The sequence below is a fragment of the Botryllus schlosseri genome, chromosome 2 (assembly GCF_051294905.1).
Source record: "Botryllus schlosseri isolate E-star chromosome 2, Bs_hap1, whole genome shotgun sequence".
Classification (NCBI taxonomy): Eukaryota; Metazoa; Chordata; class Ascidiacea; order Stolidobranchia; family Styelidae; genus Botryllus; species Botryllus schlosseri.
Genome location: NC_137237.1, coordinates 38236505 through 38260698, shown reverse-complemented (window position 1 = coordinate 38260698; position 24194 = coordinate 38236505). Strand labels below are relative to the sequence as shown.

General features: G+C 40.5%; 2 protein-coding genes across 2 annotated transcripts in view; one reads left to right on the top strand and one right to left on the bottom strand.

Moving 5' to 3' along the window:
* The window catches only part of LOC145434587 (uncharacterized), a 191676-nt gene that overhangs the window by 80937 nt on the left and 86545 nt on the right, over positions 1–24194 (bottom strand). The window lies entirely within an intron of this gene.
* Positions 1540–7396, top strand: LOC145434584 (uncharacterized). Its single transcript, XM_080311923.1, has 4 exons — positions 1540–1752; positions 2831–2990; positions 3490–3599; positions 7212–7396. Exons 1-4 carry the CDS (start codon positions 1582–1584, stop codon positions 7278–7280), a joined length of 510 nt encoding a protein of 169 aa, XP_080168049.1. The 5' UTR covers positions 1540–1581; the 3' UTR covers positions 7281–7396.

Sequence of the window (24194 nt, the reverse complement as noted above, 5' to 3'; positions counted from 1 at the left end):
GTGCTGTGGACCAACGAATTACTGCAGGATTTCAAAACGGCACAAGCAGCCCTCGATGATGCTAAGGTTCTGTACCATCTGGATCCAAATCTTCCCATTTTTGTGGAAACGGATGCTTCAGATATTGGGTTTGGATCAATCATTTTTCAGACGGAAAAGGGTGCAATCCGCCTTTCGAAAAGGTTTACCCAATTGCCTACTACAGTCAAAAGTGGGCGACTCCAACGGCAAAGGCTTATGATCCATGTACAAAGGAATTGAAAGCCTTAAAGGATTCGGTGGAAAAATGGCAATCAATGTTGAGAGCCTTACCCTTTACAATAATCACTGATAATACTGGGGTTTTTGGGCTCCTCAAAAGAATGACGGACAAAGCGAAAAATCCAAGCCCAAAACCCCTAATTCAGAGGTGGCTAAATCATCTAGCAGGATTCCAAATAAAAGAGGTAATTCATTTAAGTACGATGCAGGTATTTACGTCAGATGGATTGTCTCGATCTTATTGGATGGAAATGGCTGCGGGAGAAGATGATCCACATGTTTGGGCGACGATTCCCAAGAAAAAGAGCGTTTCGTACCGACAGAAAAGACCCCGACCGGAAAAAATACAGCAGATGCTGATGTATCACTGTCGACATGAACTTTGCGACAACTCGGTGAACGGGTTCCATCCCTGGGATGATATTTGTGGCGTCTTCCAGAAGAAAACTGGGGGACAAATTGAAATGGACGAAGTACAGAGTGTCATGCAAAGGTGCGACAGAGCAATAACCTCGAAATATGGTCTGGCGGCCGCCCATGGACATACAAAAGGGACGCCCCCTCCATACTGTAAATATGAAGGTAACGAGGTGTTGTACCACATGACGACCGAAAACAATGCAAGACAGATAATGTCCGCGGGCATTGAACGGATGAACAGGAGATTCATTCATTTGAGCAAAACGCTAACGAAGAAAAGCAAAAGGCGGAATGTGGTAATTTGCCTGAAAGCAGCAGATCTAAGGAATAAGGGACTCGTATTGCTGCAATCAAATGTACAAGAAGTGGTGTTGTGCGAAGGCCCTATCCCACCCACAGTCATACAAGAGACTTAGAGCTGTTTTTGGCAGAGTGTACATATGTGATATGATGAGGGAAAACGGACAAAACTGAAACCTCGTAATTAGAAAAAATGCTGAGTCAGCATTTTTTAGCTCGTGTGGAAAAACGAGAGAATAAAAAGAAAAAAAGGTTTAAGTAATAGAAGAAGGCAATTGAATTAATGGATCATGGGGAATCATGATGAATGACGTCAAGTAGACACACGAGTAAAGCGGGCATATACTGCACTAGTTCCTATTTTCCTGTTCAATATATATGTAACGTTTTATATCAAGGTAAAATATAGCCCAATATGATATAACTGAAGGCGGGACGACTGTTTTTTAGCAATCTGTATTTGCAGTGTATGTATGTGATTGAGATTGATGTATGTAATTGCCCTGCTGATTATCAAGAATCATCATCCAACAATAATGTTATTTTTTTACAGCACACGTTCCAGATCCCTTGGAACAAATCCAAGAGACTTTGACAAGAATGCAGCCGATGATGCTGGAAATACTGCAGAGCATAAGAAGCAAAAGAACCAACAAACATAAATCGCAATTAATTGCAGAAGATATTATCCCAGCGCCAGTAGCCAGTAAAGAGGATTTAAAGCAGTTTGATAAAAGATTGCTGGACAACAAGGAATTTGCAAGCGATGCGGTATTATCAACTACGTTCATTCTTTCCTTATCAAGTTTCTGATGGTATTGCCTAGAGCAGTGGTTCCCAGCCTTTTTCGGTGCCAGGGCCAAAGTTAGAATTTCATAGTACGTTTGGAGTCAGACTTGGACAACTAGGTAATTCTAAATTTGAGCGAAATGCCAGTAATCTAATTCTAATCTAATTTGTGAAATGTGTCTATGCTCTAATCTAATTTGTGAAATGCTCCTCTGCTATAATTATAATCTAATTTATTGTTTTCCTGAAAATGCCTCATCCGCGGCATTTTGCAACGAGTTAACAAGAATATCCATCTCGCGCAGGGAAATCTATAGTGCCACTGCCAGGACGACATCGGATTACTTACAGTACACTGTACGTACGTTCATAGTAGTAATTTTGACGAATAATCACCATGCGTTGGTACAACGACGAAGCCGTTTCTGCTAGTGCGGAATAGTGTTGTTGGGCACAGGCGAATAGCTTATTTTGAAAAAAAAATAATAATTTGAAACTGAAATCAATTTCAGCATTCAACCGTCAGCCACGTGTTGCACATCTATCCGTAGATTAGTTATCAATACCTATATCTATAGCTACTGTTCAGTCAACTGGAAAGTTACGGCACATTGCATTGAAATAGCAGTGACGTAACGTTAGCAGTCTTCTCACAACCTTTCTGCAATCCTAGTTAAAACTCCAGACTCAAAGCAAGAGGTTCGGATGCATGATAATGCATTTTTGTTTTACTTCTAATCCAATTTCTGGTTTCCCTGTAAAGGCTACTGTATTGTGTGAAACGAGCGAAGCTTGCTGTACGGTACAGACATTTGCTATTCTCATGTCCATAATAAGAATGGACCATGATTTGGAACTTGATGCGATGTCCAAGTTCTCACGAATTTAGTCATTTTAATCTAATTTGTATACAAACTGTAGCTATAATTCTAATTTAAATCTAATTCCAATCTAATCAGGAAAAGCTAAAACATTTGTAGTTGTCCAAGTCTTTTTGTGGAGTCCTTGCCGGGTATGATCGTTGCACTTGAATAATTCTGTTTGTATATTATGATTTCAGGTAGCTGGATTCTGCTCAGTTGGAGGCGACACAATTGGCCAATCTGTCAGATCCATCATGAAAAAGGTCGCTACTGCCCGTGTGTGGAGCAGTTACAGCCGTGTTGGAAAGTGTGGGAAGGAGGCTTTTAACGAGCTCGCGTTGTACAAGATCATATATAGTGAGCAACATTTATGTTGACCTTCGAACTTATCTATATGTGTTCAGTAGCCTACCTTACAACCCATGTAAATGTTGAGCTAGCTCAGTGGTTCTCAAACTTTTTTGCCACGCTACCTTGACAATAGCTAAAATTTTCGCCACCACCCCCTTTATCCTCATATCAAAAATGTTAAAACGAGCAGCCAGAATATTAGCGACCCCAACACATTGTTTGGCAGCATGCAGGGTGTTCTCGCTACACTACGTTACCAGCCTGAACTATATCGCGTCTACAGCAGGACTGCCGTGTGTGCGAATGTTATGTTATATTGGCATGAGACTGACATAGGGAAACTCATTTGAAGGCCAAGAAACATCGAATATCTCTATGGGCATCGTGCCTGCCCTGTGATGCTTTCACACCTCTCAGTTTGAGAACCGCTGAGGATTTACACTAAATATTAATATTTATTGATTTGTAAATAGTATCAGTAATGTTTGTGATATCGCTTTTTAAGGAGCTTGTAAAAGGATCCATGGTGGGGCTCTGACCGAAAAATCTTACATTCATGTTGTCATGGAGGCGCTGCGCCACTTCCCTCATCAGAAAGGCGGATGTCAATGGAAGGTATGATTTCAATATGTATACTTGACGTGGTCCATGGACTTCAGAGATATTACAGTTCTTAGGCTTGACTGGTATTCACTCAAATACGGCATGCCCGCCTGCTTTGAGTGGCCCGCGAGGCAATTCTCGAAATTAGTTATAATATCAACAACAAATAAATTACCCAGGTAATTTATCGTTAACTTGCAAGACCAACCGAAAATTTGATTAGCCTCACCTCGGACTTTGAGCTGTTGATGACTAAAATATCAGTTCCGACGTGTTGGCGTAGCCAGGAGCCATTTTCGTAGATCTTTGTATATGACCATAAAGTAGAAGATCTCGTAAGAGATTTATTTGTCTTGATATTTTTTAGCGCTGCGCTCGATTTATTGCCTATCGATCTCTTGCTTTTAGTATTGGTGTCTCCTCCTGAAACGTCTTATTTACGGAATTGATGTTAGCTATATTGGCAACTATGCGAGAACGTGTCGTCCGACATACGACTTCGCGTCTGCACTCGCGAAAAGATCGTTGGCGATGAAACCTTTGCACAAAGTGATAGACGCACTTTCACTGAACTCTTCGATATTGATATGTCCAAGCGTTGATTAATCATGTCCAGGCCAAATGAGCCCAGCGGTTTACAGCGACGACCCACAATATATGCAACTCACATTATTTTATTGACGTAATTCTTTCATTAACTTCAATAAAATTTTCGCGCTTTGCGCGAATACGACATGTTTTCATGACATAATTGTTAACCATTTTGATGTGTGGTAATACGAGTCCTTTTTGACCGTTACCTATAATCCGGTTCGCTCCCATTGAACGACTAAAAAAGCACATCAACATTCAAGTGGCCCGCGCTATGGTTCGGAAATCTCATGTGGCCCTTTTGCCGAAAAGGCTGGCCACCCCTGATGCACGGTATCAAAAAATTCTTGTCAATCATTATTCAACCGATTAACCAATTCAGTGTCATGGTTCAATTAATCAAATGCGATACGATGTAATGTTATTCAACAGAATGTTATGTAATTGAACATTGCAAGTCTATTATGGTTTGTGCTGGGGTGACCAACCTTTTTCAATTTTTTCAAAGTTAATGAAAGAATTCGGGCGATAAAATAATGTTAGTTGCATATATTGTGGGTCGTCGCTGTAAACCGCTGGGCTCATTTGGCCTGGACATGATTAATCAACTCTTGGACATATCAATATCAAAGAGTTCAGTGAAAGCGCGTCTATCACTTTGTGCAAAGGTTTCATCGCCGACGATCTTTTCGCGAGTGCAGACGCGAAGTCGCATGTCGGACGACATGTTCTCGCATAATTGCCAATATAGCTAATTTCAATTCCGTAAATTAGACGTTTCAGGAGGAGGCACCAATACTAAAAGCAAAAAATCGATTGGCAATAAATCGAGCGCAGCGCTAAAAAACATCAAGACAAATAAATCTCTTACGAGATATTCTACTTTATGGTAATAAGTCCGCGGTGAGGCTAATCAAATTTTCGGTTGGTCTTGCAAGTTAACGCTAAATTACCTGGGTAATTTATTTGCTGTTGATATTATAACTAATTTCGAGAACTGCCTCGCGGGCCACTGAAAACCTTCTCGCAAGCCAGATTTTTCCGGCCCTGGGTTAGTGCCGGATTCACAGTGTACCCAGTCCTTGGGCAGAGATAGTAAAGTTAGGTGATCTACCAAGTCAATCATCGCATTCCTCAGGATTAAAAAAACGGTTGATTTAGCAAACCTGAGCAAACTACAGATAACTAGTTATCTATAAACCGACTGTACAGTGTAGAATGCCTACATTCGTAGTCGCTAATATATCCAATAATGACCGTAAAAATCGTCTTCTAACAGTCATGGGTGATATGACTTCACTCACCAATCAACCAATTATGCACACACAATTGCAGAGCGATGTATCTATATTCTGTTAACACTTTTGTCGCCATATAACAGGCCAGCCCACCCGTGACCCGCGAGAAGGTTTTGAGTGGCCCACGAAATTCTTGAAATTAGTTATATTTCCTAAAAATTATTACCAATGTAATTTATTGTGAATTCGCCGACCAACAATTGCATTTGCTTGAGCGAGAAATTTGGGATGTCAATGACTAAAATATCATTGCTGATGTACTAACGAAGCCAGGATTTTTTGTGCGCAGAGACCGTGTGAGCACCACACATTTGCGGTAGGGGACATTACTTGGAAGCGCCTTAGCCGAAAGTGTAGATCAGTGGTTCCCAACCTTTTTCGACTCATCACCCCCTTTTCAAGCTCAACGCCGATCATCGCCCCCCAGATTTTGTGAACCGAAAAATCGGTACACAATCTGTGATCAACGGCGGGTTGACTAATAAAAGGGTCAACTTTTCGCCTCGATGTCAAATTTTACACGTTTGCAACTGAATTTTCGTGGGTTGAAGGTCATTTCTCCGACTTGACTCCAAAATAGCCGTTTTAACCGTCATCGCCCCCTTCGCTATTTTCGCCCCCCCTAGACCACCAAATCGCCCCCTGGGGGGCAATATCGCCCATGGGGGGAACCACTGGTGTAGATGTTTATACGTCCAGGTGCTGAATACTCCTGTCCTTGCCAAATAATCCCAACGTTATATAGAGGCTACCACAATATATGCAAGCAGCACTGCTTTTCGCCGAATTAATTAACTTTGATGAATTTTTGCGCTTAGCTTGGTCAAGACATAAATGCACATTGCACATTGACTTTTCATGACATTATTGTTACTGATTTAGATGCGTAGTACCAGTGTTGGGATCACGTCATTACCTTCGAGTCGTTGCAGATTTGGACTCGAGTCAAGTCAATCGGTTTTCGGAGTATGAGTGATTAAGATGCAAAGTCATTCCATTTTGCTGGGTAAAAGACGGATTAATCGGTCATTTATCTTCAATCAAATAATATAAAGTTAAATATAAATGCAAAAGGCGTTTTATCACTCACACGTAGAACTGCTAATAGCATATGTGAGTAACTTTATAGCTACACGCTACGTTCTATTATCAGCCAAAATAGAGGATCGAATACGAAGCCTCGAGAAGTTGCAATAAATTGATAAGGTACAATATACTACCCTTCCTTGAGAATAGGGACGCATAGACTATATTCGTTCGATTTAAATTATACAAGAGAGTTGGTAAAAGATAGCACCGCGCAATTTAACCACTGTGCTGTCTGAGAAACAAAGATACCTTGCTAACAGAATAAACTACTACGGCGACGACAACGCAAGCATAAGCTGTGACCGTTTCGTTTGCGGTCAATTAAATTATGATGTAACAACAGGATCAGTGAAAGGTGCGATCAGTGAATGGCTGTTTGCTCTCACAAGTGATACCGGCATATCGCAAAAAATCCGAACGTACATAAGATATAGGGTGATTTAATTGACACCGTTTACTTGATTACTTGAAATTGACTCGTGAATTTTACTCCGAAACACGAGTCAATCCACATATCTGGAGCGCCGAGTCGAGTCAAGTCATTTTTGCAAAGTGACTCGAGTCATCCCAACACTGCGTAGTACTAAGAGCTATCTAAACAGGATCGAGCATGTCTTTAACATTCAATGTTGTTGTTTGTCTGTAGGGTTCTATGGGGAAAAAGGCAGAAAGCAGCGTCTTATCCTCGTCATCAGAAGATGAAGAAGACACATAATCAGTTGGCTTGATTATTTTTTCATTCGTTTCTTTGACATCGTTTCGTTCTAAATTATTTTCTTTGACTTTCGTTGACACTGTTTTCTGTATGAATTATAAGTTCATCAAAGGCAATGTGTACTGTGATACGTGTATGTGTCCGCAGCCACCCTCAGGTATGCCTAAATATGGGAATACAGGGATGTTAGTATCTCAGGATGTTTTTCTGACCATCGATTGTACGTTCCTAAGCATTGTAGATACGTTTTTTTAACCTCAATGGGCTGTTTCGTGTTTGCTGGGATGTCACAACTATCGTAAATTATTTCAGCAATATATATATGTAGTTTGTTTTGTACTATCATAGCATTCTGAAAAACGAACTCTTTGTGAGTTTGTTGCAAAGTCGCAGGTTGACTCGATCATGGCAATGTTGTGTTTGAAACCACTGCGTTAGGCTGTACCTACCAAGGGAGCATGGGTCAAAACTGGGTATATCTTCAATCTCCATCAGTATTCTTGCTGATGTTCCGTTTACGACACTGTGGTGGCGTGATTTAAAAGTTCTTCTAATTCTATCTTGCAGCATCTCTTCATCTGGCACCCTCTATTTCCACTCTGACTTATTTTCTTTTGGTGCTTGTCGACGCTAAGTTCGTCTTCGGAAGGGTAGATGTGTTGACTTTGCAAACAGCTTTCTCTGCACAAGTATAGAAGAGTCACGATAATACTTGGCTTAGCCATGGAAATATCTCTTCAGCACAAAAAAATGAACGTGCTTGTAAGAAATCGATTGCAAGGTTGAAATTAAAGGGGCACCACTCTAAACATGATGTGGTCTCTCAAGAAATTATCTATAAAAAACTCCAATTATGATAAATCCAATTACCCTATATATAATCATTTTACTGCATTTTGATTTAATACAGTGTTCAGTATAACAAGTAGATTTACTTTCATAGCCGTTTTTTTATCGGGACCATACAGTGAAATGTGACGTTAGTCAAAATAACCCCATGGGATATCACCAAAACCAGAGACAATTTGATAAAACCAAGGTCATATTTGGAATCAGTGTCCTTCGGAACCCCGAAACAACTCTTCCAATATGCGTTATGAGTGTAATCCTAGTATAGTAGCCTACCAATTTATTTGTGGTAATATTTACTTACTTTCATCTTCTGTCAAGATTAGTCATATTACTCCTTTATCTTGAATTGCCGAGAGATCATACGAGGCAAATGCCTCGTCGTAATATAGAAGTTGAATATACTGTCCCCGATATTACTCCGAAATACAGTTCTCAGAGTTTCAGCTATCTCAGATCTGTGATCCACTGTAATCACTCGTTCATGATCTCCAGCAGGCTCATTTTCAATGTCACAAATATCACAGGAGTAATATTACATACAACTGCAGTATGTATATCTGTAAAAATACAAATTTACATCAGTTCCCTATGTTTCTAGGGTTTTCAAATCTTGAATCAAAGGCTCGAGTATAGCATGATATCCCATATTTTTTAAAACTGAAGTTTTTTCAATCACCTCAGGATTACTATTCCTCCAGTTGGATAAATACTTCAATTTAACATTGCCCAGTACGGTACAAAATTAAAGCAAGGGAACTTGTGTAACGTCTAGAACTACTAACGCATTACCAACTCCCACATGATCTACAACTACATACAAATGGATACGCAGTAAACTTTGATCACTATTTGCAGCCGTTAGGCAGTTCTCGCTATATACCGGTATCTGACTGAATACCGCTAAGTTGCTTCCGGTTCGCCTATACCCAGTGACGCATTATAGATTCGGCGGATATATTACAACGAAGGCAGGCATAATAAATACATCAATACTTACCATCCAATCCACGGTTAATACAGCAACAAGCCATAAACTTTGCAACTTTGACAAAGACAACCCATGAAATGACCAACTCTACCAAATTCCTCTTTTTCCCAATCCTTTTGAATTGAACGCTACAGTTTACGCATGACTGGTCTTGTAACCAGATAATCCGGAGTCATTATGGCTCCGTAACCGAACGGCTATGTTTGCGTGCGATGATGTAGCTATTTTCGAATCACTTTGTTTGTGTATTGCAATATATCCTGGGAGGATGTAACGATGTTTACTTGTCACTCAGCTGTAATAGCGATATAGTGAAATGGTAAAGCGTCCTGCTTCTTGATCGGTTGGTCGTATGATCAATTCCCGGCCATGTCAGACCAAACACTAAAAATCTGGTATCCGTGGCTATCCGGCTCAACGTTCAGCATTCAGGGATAGCATGGTTATCGCATCTCAATTGTCAAACCATCTCAATGGTGCAAACGAGAATAAGTCTGATAACTCTCTCCCCCTCTCTTTCTTCCCTATCTCTCTCCTCCCCTCTCCCTCCCCCTCTCTCTCTCGCTTCCCTTTCTCTATGCTCCCTTTCCCTTCTTTCTCCCCCTCTCTTCTTTCTGCTCTATTCTCCATCTCTCCCCCTCTCTCTCTCCCCTATCTCTCTCCTCCCCTCCCCCTCTTCCCTCTCTCTCCCTCTCCGTTCTCTATGCTCTCTTTCCCATCTTTCTCCCCCCCCTCTCTTCTTTCTGCTCTATTCTCTATCTCTCCCTCCTCTCTCTCTCTCCCTCCTCTCTGTCTCTCTCTCTCTCCCTCTCTCTCAGTGACGACGATGATGATAATTATGATGATATCATCGAAGCTCAACGTGATACTCTCCCTTGATAACCATAGACATGGATGCCTTATCATGTCTCAACATGGAAGTTTTTGTCATGTGAACATGAGATTTTAAAACCATGTCGGTATTTTCATGGAATCAACATGAGACGGAGCGAGTCATGTCATTTCCATGATAAAATCCATGTTCATTTTTTACAATGTATGGCCTGCGAAAATACGTATGAACAAAGCTCCAACGCATTGAAAGTGCTAAATACTAATCACGGCTCGAGGCTACCGGACCACCATCCAGTAGTCTAGCACAGTGGTCCTCAAACTCGACCCCCTGGCTACGCCCTGCAATTATTTACGGTGCGTTATTTATAAGCATCTAGGAGGAAGTACCAATTCAGAATTTCTGAGCTCTCGCGGCGATTTCCTCAAGAACCTTTAAAGACAGACATCGCAAGTGACCACATGTCAACTCCATCCTATTCTACTCCAACATCAACTAATAACTCCCATTACCAACGTTTAAATAATGAGAAGCACTTGCTTATGACATCACAAAAAATGTAATTTACGAGCTCCGTACGGCTGCTATGAACAATGGACATTGTACGATATTGCACACCTGCTCAACACGTTCCGAAGCATAAACTCGCCTATTTATTGTGATAGCTAGTCATTGGTCCATTTTTATTGCGGATCTGGTACACCCCGCTACACCCCATCTGAGTGGTACACCCTTTTATAATTTTGGTACACCTTGGGGAGTACGGTAGAAGATCCCTGAATTAAATGACACAATTTTTTCACTGGGGACAATAAAAGATTTACTTTGTGGTGCGTTCATTGACCGGGGACATTGTTGAATGAACTGAATTTCTTACTTCCAGATTTAAGAATGAATTCCACTTTTTCGTCATGTTATTATTTTATTGAATATTTCATTTTATAAACCTTAGATATATTATAGCCATGTGTGTGTCTATTTAATATACGCAATGACAACCATTGTAGAATACTTCAGCGACTTTAATCTCTGAAAATCCATTCGTTTTGCAAATTGGCTCTATTTTTTCAGATGTCAGCGAATTTAGCTGATTTTGGTACGTTCAAAGTTTGAAGGTCGCTGGCATTTCATCTTGAGAAAAAAACTATACGCTAAAAACCTAAAATCACGAGAATGAGCAAAATCGCGAGTCACAATATGATTACTAAATGAAGAAATGCTGAGGAGGAGTGACAAAATGAATGCGTGTACATCTGATTCTTTTCCGAATCTACAGAAGGACTATTTTAAAGAACAAAATTAACATCGACACACAAATAAACATTTTCCTAAAATTCTCAACTGTCCCTTTGAAATACCATAAGGTTGATTGTGACTGCTCGGAATCCTTTGTTTGTTATGGCCTCTGTGACAGTGCCAAATCGCTGACTTGCACTGTTAGAATTAAACGAAGTTTGTTTAAACGTCTGTGTGGTTTTATCATATAACATGTCCGAAACAAGTTGTGGACTACTATTAAACAATTGCGTATAACACTTGCACCATTTTAATGTACGCTCAAAGTAGACCGTGAACTCTCTATAACGACAACATGCAGAATTATACTATTCAAACTTCTTAATCAATTTGTAACTTGACATTTTATTTTTCTAATTAATGAAGAAATCACCCAGCTCCTCGTATTTTAGAGTTGAGCTAAAAAAATCTTCATATATTTGGGGGATCGGCAGGTTGTTGTTGTTTGTGGTATTCATGGTGTTTGTCGACTACAATGGTCATTTACACCAGACCGATATGCCGACTTGTAGAACGGCTCACTTCTAAGTTTACGCGGGTTATATAGCGAGGAGGATCCTAGATAAACCTCCAACATATATTTGGTGAGTTGGCAGGTAACTTGCCACGGACCGATACCGGTCCGCGAACAGGCGGTTGAAAACCACTTCTTTAAAACGAAAGGTTACTGCACCCTGTCATACAGCGTACAATTGTATCTTATTGCCACTACTTTGTTCGATAATATTTTTTGACGTTTCGTACCATATTTTATACAGTCACTTTGGAAATGGTATTTATTGTTCATTCTTTTCATCTATGGCGCAAAATCCCGTAAGTTGTCGTTGTTGCTGTTGTTGTTGTATTGAATTATGGTGCTCGGCAGCAATGGCCTTGTTCACCAGGTCGATTCCTTTTGCATTTTTTAATTAAAAAAAATTGAATACTGGGGTGATCATGGCGGGATGTGATCCGAAGGTTGTAGTAGACTACTTTACTTTGTATGCGAACTACGCGATTGGCCATTCGGCAGCGATGAAGTATTGTTTTATTACTTTAACGTGCTACTATCTTATCTGATGTGGTATTCGGGGAAGTGACAGGAAAACAAAATTGAATTAAAACAATATTTTCATTCTCATTAATTGGTTACAGTGGTAGTTTTTGGGTGGTATTCGTAAATATGACTGAAATAGATAGACTGCTTGCTTTGTTGGCAAATGTATAGGCCTAATGTCAGAACGTTAAAATATCAAGACTAGGATAAAATCAATCGAAGGAAGTACTACTCTTATCTTGACCTATCTCAAAATGGAACAAGTAACATTAACTTTCGAAAAAGTACTAGTATGGAGATACGTCTGGAAATCGAATGCTTCAACTTTCAATGGGTGTATTTGAAGGCGCGGTTTGATATTTTAGGTGGAGATAAGAAACATCAGTTATATGTTTACCACGGATTTGCTGGATGTAACAGTGATTGCTGCGAAATTTTTTGGAAGGATCTACTATGGGTAAGATGTTGTCTGAAACGTTATCAGGTTCTTCTGTTCAAATGCGTCCAACGTAGGATTGCCCTCGCGTTTCGTATTCATTAGAAAATATCGTCGGATTCACAAATAATTGGTATTATCAATATTCTTAGAGCAATAGTGGTGCTTATCGCCAGAAATGACTCAATACAGTTATGCGCCTATTTTCTGCTCTTCAGCCTCATCTTATACGTCCGTCCGTCTTCATCCTTGCTTTGCTAGCTAATTCAAGCTTAGTTTCGTCTCTGATTTTTGAAGGCACTACACGCGCAGTGGAGTTTGATAGTCAAAACCTATGTTCGAGCGTAATGGATTACTGTCATTAGCATATAATCCCTACGCCATTTGTCTCGCCACAATTATCGATTCAATCATATTTGTCAGGCACTTGCGGGGTCAACAATCTGGTTAATCGTTCTGTGTCTCGACGGCGATTACATCGCATGCGCGAGTACTAGCACTCCGTACGGGGATTTCAACTGCTCCAATTCCTGTTCTCAGAGCTTCGTAAGTGGGACTGTATTGACTCAAATGTCTGAATCTCATTACGACGGTAATCGTTTACACCAGTGGTTCTTAACCTTGCCTCCAGCGCCCTCTTAGGGGGCTCTGGCGATTCTGAAGGGGGCGGAAACGATCAGGGGCGATATTGGGGGCGCTGGGCTCAGGGGGCGATATGGGGGGCGCTGAAGAAAAATGGCTTCGCAGTAGATGATGTAGTAGTAGGACATATCCTTAATGAGTATTCAGAGCAAATATGCATTCCACAAAACATGTCAAATCTTGAAATTTTTGGTCGCGCTACGCTGCGACGTTTGCTACAAATGTTTTCATAAATGTACTGGGTTGTTATAATTCGTGTAAAACAGAGTGCGCGTACTTTTCGATAGCCAATTTCCAGTTAAAACACTACCGTCACGCTTGCTAAGGTTATTTTCAACGAGGTGTTTCGAACTAGGTATTATATCCCGCACAGCGTGTGGAAATCGAAGAAGGAGGCACTGTATATCACTTTTGAGAGTGAGAGCCCCTTGTACATAAATATGCTTTGTGCACGAAAGGAATAACTAAATATACTTGTACTTGAGAGCTACAAAATTAAGTCGTCAGTGTCTTTCTCCATCGTATCATAAAGGATGATACTATCTAGTGTTGTGGTCCACAACCTCACATGAACGTTATATAATATGAGTTGCTTTGTTTGGAACACATTCATGTTAAAATTATTAACTGGGCTCAGTACTAAATTCAATGTTAGCAGATATATGCATCCCATTCGCAGTTTACTTACTTAATCACACAAAACGCTAAAACAAAATCCAATACCGTTAATTTCTCCCGTATTTTTAATCGCAGATCTGAATTCTGGATGTGTACATCTGGTTCGAACCACAGGGTATGGGACTGTATATCCGATTGTTGTTATAACCACCTTGGTTTGATCCTGAATATACCACATACAATTATTATGTGGTTTATTATAGTCGAGTGGTCCTGGAGCGCGATGGAAGCGCGCAATATTTCCAATACTAACGTCCCGAAAAGACTTTGACCTCTTACCAGGACCGAAACTGCTGCAACCCACACCACCAATCGAGGGGGTGAGCTCGAAGGATGCCCTAAATTATTTCGGTGAATGAACATAAATTACACATTATGTTTTGACGACAAAAAAAATACGCATAATTATAGAAAATAGAAATAGGCATTTCGGCGTCGGACATTACCACGCCACGATGAACGAAGACATATGAAGTTCCGGCTAATATGGGACTCCGAGAAGTGTGCCAAAATGATCGTCAGCGAGAAAATCTTAGCCGAAGAAGATTGCCCTTACGTTGACCGTAAATGTCGATGTACATAAGTCTAATGGTCCATAGGTGCTTAAATCGCTCTTGCCGAATTATCATGTCGTCGCAATCTGCACCCGACAGGACAAATAACATCTATCAGAGAAAAATTATTTGCTAGAGAAGAAATACCAATTTTGAACCGTCTGCTTACTCTAGTTAAATACGTTTCAATATCTTTTGACTATATAGCGGACAAGAGGTAACAAAATAACAATATGTAATGAAATAATTTGTACCAACGGGCACGCCCGAATATGTTTAATTATTAAACACCTGGCCTTCATTTTCCAAGACAACAACCAAGTCAGCGCTACTGGTAAATGTGATTACGTGGGCTGAGAAGATAAAACGTTTATAGTGACATATATATGCAATTACCACCTATCCATTGATGTATTATAGAAAATTTTGGGGCCTAGGGCGACCAGGCCTCACAAACTTTGCTGACTATCGAAATCACGCGACGGGGTTCTTTGGGGCGATGCTCCAAGAAGTTTGGTTTATACCGCTATGGGTGCCAAAGACAATCGTTTTTTTAGGGGTACTGGCGAAGTGCTGTTACGACACTCCCTCTTACCCAATGTCTTTATTACAGTCCTTACAATATGGGGTGGGGTGGGGTCGCTAGAGCACGATAATTTTGGAAAGGGGCGCTGGAGGAAAAAAGGTTAAGAACCACTGGTTCACACTTTACATCTGTGGTTGTCAGCCTTTTTCGTACCGCGTACCACCTTGACGCTCTATTTGATTTTACTGTGTACCAAAAAATTAACGCAAAACTCAAATCTAACCCAAATGTATATAGGATTGTTAATATAAGCGGACTAGCAAATTATTGATTCCCGACATTTCAGGACAAATGCATCCCACGAGCTAACACACACCATCAAGGCGAAATTTAATGTGTGGGTACAATTGTTTCTTCTTCGCAAGCCGATCAAGGCGGGGTGTAACTGAGTCGAATGACGCATAAAGTATTTCTGACATAGAAAAAACATATTGATGAGTTGTGAAAACTATAATTTTACTTACCGTTGCTGAGTTCGTATTAAGTTGAAATACGTTCATTTAGCTACCGCCAGATTTGAATTACCCGAAAACCGTGGCCCAAAAGGCCATAAATGGCGATAAGCACCGCTCGGATTTTCAGTAATAATAATATTACTTAAATAGAGATGCATTCACTGTGAGTGAACTAAATGATTTCACGAATACCATCGCTTGAGAACCACACACTACATTGTTGCATGAAAGCTGTGTTGAATTTAACCAAATGCTCTCCAGCGATATGAATCTAACATAGAGGCAATGGGGTGTGGAGAGATTGACATATGATATTGAAACAATATGTAAAGTTAGAAATACTTTCGCTTGCATAGGTCGATTTTCAGACTACAAGTAATATATACTGCCAATAGACGTTAGGAACGACGAACTTCCAAACTGCTCGTGAAATTTGCAGCACTTGTCCTGCTACCTTATCAGCATATCAGACCGCCACTTGCGTTTGGAACAAATTCATGTCTACCACCCAGTCAATAAAATGGGAAGCGATCGCCCGGCGTATCATGCGCATTCGATGTTAAAATGATGCTTCAAAAAAAAAACAATTTTCGCAATTCAGCTGCAGACTCATTATACCCCTTTTGTTGCAGTGCATTAACCCGCTCGCTACTGAAGCTTACAATCGCTAGTATAACTGCATCGCTACCTGAATCATTGTTGCTTTCTGGCGAATAAATTAACTTTATGTTGGAAGACATCACAATTTGACAATATGTTTCCATTATCGTGTCAGTTATAATAAAATCCATCTCGAGCATAAATTCAAAATACCGGTCAAATACAGACAGACGGTCATATAAAAGGCAAAAAACAACATATTGATTTCAGTCGAGATACAGAGAGATCTTCTTTCCGGGACAAATTTGATACAACTATTCCTGCTCTTGAATTGAAACACAAACACGATCTTCTTTATCAAAGAAGTATGTGCCTTGGCGGAAAAATAGGATCAAGGCAACGCAAAGCTACCATCAGCAGCCAACTCACTGTGTGGCACGCTAGCTTCATTCAGAGCCAAATTGTGAATGATTTCTTCCAAATTCACGCCATAGCGTGGTCTCTGATATCTCGGTAATTCCACTGCCCTCATATTCGTGCCATGTACTGTCAGCCAGATATTATTAGTAACGAAGTGGTAATCGGCTGATCATGGACATTGTCGCTGCAGGTTGAACCAATTTTATGAACTGTTGCCTTCGCGAACGCTGGATTCTTTTCGATTCACCATCAGACTTATACGGATATTTGGGCATATCGAAATCACTTCATGGCTTCAGTCTCCATCGTAAAATGAAGGCTAAATATAGCAACAAAATAATTCGACATGATATAGTATTTGGCTGAACAATTGAAATGCCAACCGTTATAACGAACATCAATGATTGTAAATTCAGTCACAGATATTGCATACAGACACAATTAGATGGTTTGAGCATATCCCAGGTTTCGTTAATATACATAGCCTACATCAAGGGTCGGCAACCTACGGCCCGCGGGCCGGATCCGGCCCGCCAAGCAAAATCGTCCGGCCCGCGACATAATAATTAGTTATCACAAGAATACGGCCCGCCGTTTCATATTGAGTTTCAATCTGCAGTGCAGCACTGCATGAAAAAATGCATTGCAACGATATAATAGTAGCCTACATCGTATTAGTCTATTGTTACGCCATAAAACGAAGGTGGTTGAAGTAGGAGATGTAGATAGACTAGACTGGATCAGTGCTTATCAATCGGGTGTATCTCGCAACCGAAGGTGTTCCATACTTTTTTAAAGGGTTTACCACTCTAATGGGGTGTGACAGTAAAGGTGTCCTTCCTTTGCTTCAAAAACGCTTGGAACATCTGAGACGCAATGACGGAATCTCAAACTGTTCAATTAGAGATAACTAGCCTCCGTATGTTAGTTAGCCTATCTATGGTTTAATTTTCCAGAAGGCATTGTGTTTGTGTGCCAAGACAACAAACCTGATTAGTGTTTTGGCCACAATGGTGAAAACTGTTAATATGATTTTAGTCTCTTTAACTGAATCAGTTACGCCAGATATTACTAGATGCAGAGAATCAATATGGCGATGTCATGTAGGTCTATATCTGCCATGTTCGTGCATTAAGTCGAGCAGCTATGCTTACACGACTGTATGAACTGAGAAATGAAATAGCAACTTTCCTCAAAAACACAAATATCGCCGACTCCTAATCTTGTAATCGAAAATGGGTATCTCATCTTGCTTTCCTGGTTCATTTAACGTACGTCACATCTGAACAAATTGAATTTGCAGCTTCAGGGGGAAAACAACTAAATACATGAGATGTTGAGGCGCATTCAAAGCAAATCTGTGACTCTGGAAATGTCAACAGTACAAAGAAAATTATGCTCACTTTCCTATACTGGAGGATAGAAAACCTAGTACCAACACTACATTTGTAACTGTGATACTACTGAATATTCGCCCGCTTTTCCGACATTCCTTCTCTACAAAATGACTTCTGACTATTCAGTACTCCGTTTAATGTGGACATCAATACCATTACCTGAAAATTTCAAATGGGCCTTTCTGAAATGCGATGCAGTTTAATTGAATGACTACTTTCCTACAAAGAGCATATCGCTGCATGACTTTGACAAAGAGTACGTTCATGAAATTGGTCTTTATCCCAGCTTGACCAACAATGCAAAAGAAATTGCATCGATTTTTGGAAGCACGTACGCACGTGAACAATAGTTTTGAACAATGAAATTCATGAAGAGCAAGCTAAGATCACGTATTTCGGACGTCCATTTTGAATATAGTCTGATTCCTGTTTCATCTAACTTGTTACCAGAAGTTGAAAACCGTTCACAAAGCAAGCTGCGTCAATTGTCACATTTATTCTGTGTTCTTGAAGTGTAAATACATGTGTCTTCTGATAGGTATGATTGAGATTGCAGCAATGTAGGATAATATACCGAAGTGAGCGTAAAATATAGTACTAAGAAAAATTCCGGCCCGCCAAAAAGTTGTACACCTGAAATTTGGCCCGCGACTAGCAAAAGGTTGCCGACCCCTGGCCTACATTAATGAATGTACTAACAAATGATGTCAAAGTCATAACCGCAACACTTCAAGACTTCGTGAGGGGTAACGACACTCTTCCGCGGTTTAACATTAAAATATCAACGGACCGGTAGTACGCATTACGTTTAGAGCATTAATTATGCTTGACAAGTATCACGCTGTTGACTACTGTCGCCAACCTGAAATTTCAGGCCACGGAAAAGTCAAAGTCAGCATTTATATCCAGTCCTATTTTAGAAGCCTAACGTAAACAAGAAATTAATGCTACCCAACTGCTATTCAAAACAACATTTGACTACCAATACTCATCTAAGCAAGCATGTAAAAAGTTTCAATAACAGCCCGAACTATCTCTTGCTCAACTTGTCTCAACGACGAACTTCATTCATATTCCCTTCCAAAGCTACAGTCTCGAAAATACAATTACCCGGTTCGGACGGCATATAATTCAAACTTTAAGTGCGAAGCGGTTATCAACATCCCATGACTTATGACATCACAATCACTCCACCCTCAAGTGCTCACGGACCTGGCAAAACTAGGCAGAAGAAACGTCATGGTGAAGCCGCGTGATAATCATGCGCAGTTTGATTGGTTAATTACCGCTGACACCAATCTGGCCGGCCGACCGATGAAAAGAAGAATAATTATTATCGATCTTTTAACCCTTTTGAAATCTGGGGCCTCTGGTGGCTTCGGTCAACTTCATCTGGTCATATCTTGGCTCGTATACGTCCTAGAGGCCTCATATTGGACTGTACGAAAAGCTAGCAATCTTCTGATTTATATGATACCTAATTCGAAGGTATAAGACATGTCAATTTTCGCGTACCGACGATCTTACATGAGGTGTTCGGCGGAAAATACGCATGCATAAAAAAGTGGTTATCACGCAAAATTTCCAGATATTTTCCGAGTGGAGAATATAGTCAGCAATTCTGCCAGAACATCGGAAGTGGACTTGTACGGTATTCTGTGTAATTTTTCACCGTTTCAAACATCAAACCTTGTTGTGGGATGTTTTCTGAGGGGGTTTGGTAATTGTGGTCACGCTTCGGTGATTTTCAAGAACATATTCAACTTCAAGTCCAAGTTTGTGACGGAATATGAGGCATAAACTGGTTTACTATGGATGCAAATGGTTGGGTATGACAAGAGAAAGTATTCTGCGTTGTTTCAGGCAATAAACTGGACGTTAGGGGTCCGATTTGGTATTTATCTTGAACTTGACCATTATGACCACTCACTGACCACGCCCATATGTAAATTTTTCATGTATTTTGGGTTTTCCGATATCTGGAGAGCCGTTCGGTTAACGGCCATGGTTGACGGCTTGTTCGAAACCTGGCAACGGCGGCTACGCACTGAATCATCATTTTTAACTCTCTGACGCCATCCTGGGGGAATGCATTGGAAAATGAGATAGAGAGAGAGATTTTTTAGAGAAAAGTTTTGTTTATTTAGTCCTATAAAAAAAACTAGACATGTCATGGGGTGCCGATCGATGGCGGAAACGGTAGAGGGCTATACTCCGCCCACTTTTAAACTGGAACAGACCAGATTCGAGTCTCGGTGAGGTCACGGTATGAATTTGAAAAGTGATGGTCAGTTTCGCGAAAACATCAAAGGTGCCGCCTCACTATAGTGTCAAAACGGACGCCTTCACTTCTCTCCTGTACTATCTTTGCCTGGTTCGGTATTGAATATACACACTTTTGTTGACTGGGATGCGCCTTCGAATCACTCCGTGTACGTTGATAAAATTGCATTGCGGTATGTATAAATCACTCTTCCATGTATACCGAAATTGTCGTAGTGCTTCCAGAATCTCGACTAGATTGAATATTACCGCCTTCCAGACTTGGGCCACCAGAAAATCAGCCCTACACTATTAGATTAGAATTTTAATTCTAGCTTCACCGTTTTTGCAAATTATAGTAGAATTAGAAGTATAGCTACTAAGTTTATTTCCAAGTTGGATTAGAATTAGAATTAAAACTGTACAATTTTTCCAAATGAAAACAAAAACTACAATTACTGAGCTCGCAAAAACTTGGACATTGAATCAAGTTCAGCTTACATTAAATCATAGTTTATTCTGATAAGTATGAAAATAGCAAATATTAGTACAGCAAGCTTGGCTCATTTCGCAATATACAGTTCTTCTGTAGCATTTACAGGTAAATCAGAAATTAGATTAGAAGTAAAATTATAGCACAAAAACATTTCACAAATAGACTAGAAATACCCTACCGGCACTCCGCTCTGACCATAGTCAAATTTGAGAACTGGAATCATCGTCAGGTGCGCCCCTTTCCCCTTTATTACTGTCATAATGCTACTTAAGCATAAGCAAGCAACTTCGTACTTTAACATTGAGCATTGAATAGCTTACAGTTGGGCGCCGTGATTGTTATTAGAATAAAAGACCTTGATTTATCTCAATCTGGCCCTATATAGGACTAAGTACTGGCATAATGTGTCCTAGCACACGTATGATGCTTTTTATCAACTCGAACATGGAGGGGTATGAGATTCGGCAATACATGTGTCAGTACTCACTAGTTGCATTTTACGGACGGTATGCGTGATCAGTATTTCGTTTTCAGCGCCATACTCCAGTCAATACAACTACATTAAAAACTGGTCTCGCGGTGCTGCTGGTATTGTCGTCTTTATCGGTTTGTGTATTCTGATGACGTGGACAGTGTGCTGTTGCTGGTAACTTTCGCACGCATAAATGTAAAATGAATTTAAAGAGATATATAACCAATCCACGTGGCCGCAGTATAAAATGAATTAAGTTCGATTCCTTTTATGCGGTGCAAGTGTCATACATGCCTGCCAGTGATGAGCGGAGTCTGCTTTTCCAGACTCCGAGTCCCTCCGACAACTTTGGTCTGTGAGGCAAAGTCCCTCCGACTCCGGGCAGCTCAATCCCAGACTCCGAGATAACCCGAAGAATCTTGTCCAGTCTCCGAAACATCCATAACGGTAGAGGTAGCTATTCAAAACCTTGTCGAAGAATCCCAATGATAGCAACTCTTGATAGCAACTCTTAGTTCATCTGACAGCTTCTGCTTCAAAGATGAAGCCTCCTCATCCAACTTAGGTTTCACCGTAAATCTGGATGGCAAAACGTCGTCTGCACTCACTTTGTCATGCATTGCCCCAATTTCGATCAAGGCATCAGCCATCTGCTTGAGGTCCTTCTCCTCAACAGAGCTCAGTGGTCTGATATCATGGGAAACAAAGGAGACAACACCACGCCACTTCTCCTTTGATTTCTCGCTTACTTTTTTGTTGGAAGAAAGAAAGGAACTTATCTTCAACTGCGATCCATTCTTCTTACACGCTTCTACATGTCTTCAAAGATGCGACGTACCACTTGTCAACTTTTGTAAACATTGCAATTTTGATATCTCGCAAACCCAGAAGAAGAATCGAAGAATCCCAATGATAGCAACTCTTAGTTCCTCTGACAGCTTCTGCTTCAAAGATGAAGCCTCCTCATCCAACTTAGGTTTCACTGTAAATCTGAATGGCAAAACGTCGTCTGCACTCACTTTGCCATGCATTGCCCCAATTTCGATCAAGGCATCAGCCATCTGCTTGAGGTCCTTCCCCTCAACAGAGCTCAGTGGTCTGATATCATGGGATACAAAGGAGACAACACCACGCCACTTCTCCTTTGATTTCTCGCTTACTTTTTTGTTGGAAGAAAGAAAGGAACTTATCTTCAACTGCGATCCATTCTTCTTACACGCTTCGACATGTCTTCGAAGATGCGACGTACCACTTGTCAACTTTTGTAAACATTGCAATTTTGATATCTCGCAAACCCAGTATACTGGCCATTATTATCATGCATCAGAGTGAAATCCTTCCACACGTCACTCTTTTTCTGCCTCTTTGTGGGTAACCCACTTGACCACGACGGAGGAAAACCAGTCAGTCCGAACTAACTACCACTTACATCGACGATCACATCACAGGTTTCAGTAAATTAAGTTCCGCATCGCCATGAAACAGTTGATGGAGCTGCACTAAACAGACTTGATGCATCACTGACGCACCGATCACCGCTCCTTGGAGTTGACTAAATGACTATGACTTCCAATTTTAAAGCTGCTACATGATATCTGGAATTTGGAGTTTGAGACAGACCAGCAGCAGAAACTTGTTTGCGGTGCTGATTTTTCTTATCACATCAAAGTCATTTCTCAATAAAAACAAACATTACATGACGCAAATTCAGAAGAGTTCTGGATGACTGGTTACGTCTGTCAATATTGAAGGAAGCGTAGTTGATGCTAGTTGCGAGCAGAGCAAAGCAGACAGTTGTAGTTATTTAGTGTGGCTGTTCAGAAATTCGGAATATTTTGTTTTTACTGGGTAAGATCAGCTTACCTTAGTGATTTATGTATTGTTGAAATATTTGAAGCGGGCTTAGATGCTGGTATGCCCCTGTAAGCGGATCTTACTAGCGAAAATTCGTCGCAACGTCATTCAATCATTATGACACATTGTATAAGTTATTATTGTTTCAATCCAGAAACTTGCTTGTTGTACGTATATTTCTATATAATATTGATGTAACACTTATTATCGATATCTCTCACTGCAGAGTAGTAAAGTAGCAAAGTACGATGAAAGTTGCGAAAAGTTCTCACAAAAGTGGTATCGCATATTATCTCGTTTCAACTGATACCAACGTTGCGAATACATTTTCACAAAATGGACCTATTACTACGTTGAATGTCATCAGGATAATGGGATATATTCCGTTATGATCATGAACTTGCTGGAAGAATCAGGGTAGCTAAAGAATGTACCATTGGGAAGCCGAAGCCCCGTTGTATGTTGCTGATTGTAAATGTTTCGCACAATTAATCGGGTAGCATGAAAATCAGTCACGAAACAAATACGCAAGGAGGAATGTGACTATAGAAGACTGCAATGACAGCAACATTGAAGATTCTGGAGATCTTATCTCATGATATGGTGACATTCAGCTGTGGATTCAAAGACTGCATCTCAAGGCAGGGAGCAAATGATGCACTGCGGATGATATTGGGCGCCTTTAATTTTGTGAACTACAGACACTGCTCAACGAAAATGCCTTGCTAGATCACTATGTTACTCTCCAGTCCCCAATTACAGTGCAGATGGCTGATTGCTATGCACTGGGCAATCATTTTTGCATGTTACCCGTCATATTACAACTTTACAAGACGTGTCAACTGTCTGTGTTTTGGTTTGTAATCAATAGTGTCTTCTGGTCAGAGCTATCGAAAGATACCGGGGGCAAAACTTACAACACTCCGGTAAACTCCAGAAAAATATCTGTAGTAAACTCCGGGTCCACTCCGAGTATCACAAAATTGGCAAAACTCCGCTCCGGATACACTCCGACTCCGCTCCGATGCTCATCACTGATGCCTGCGTAAGCTCCTTGT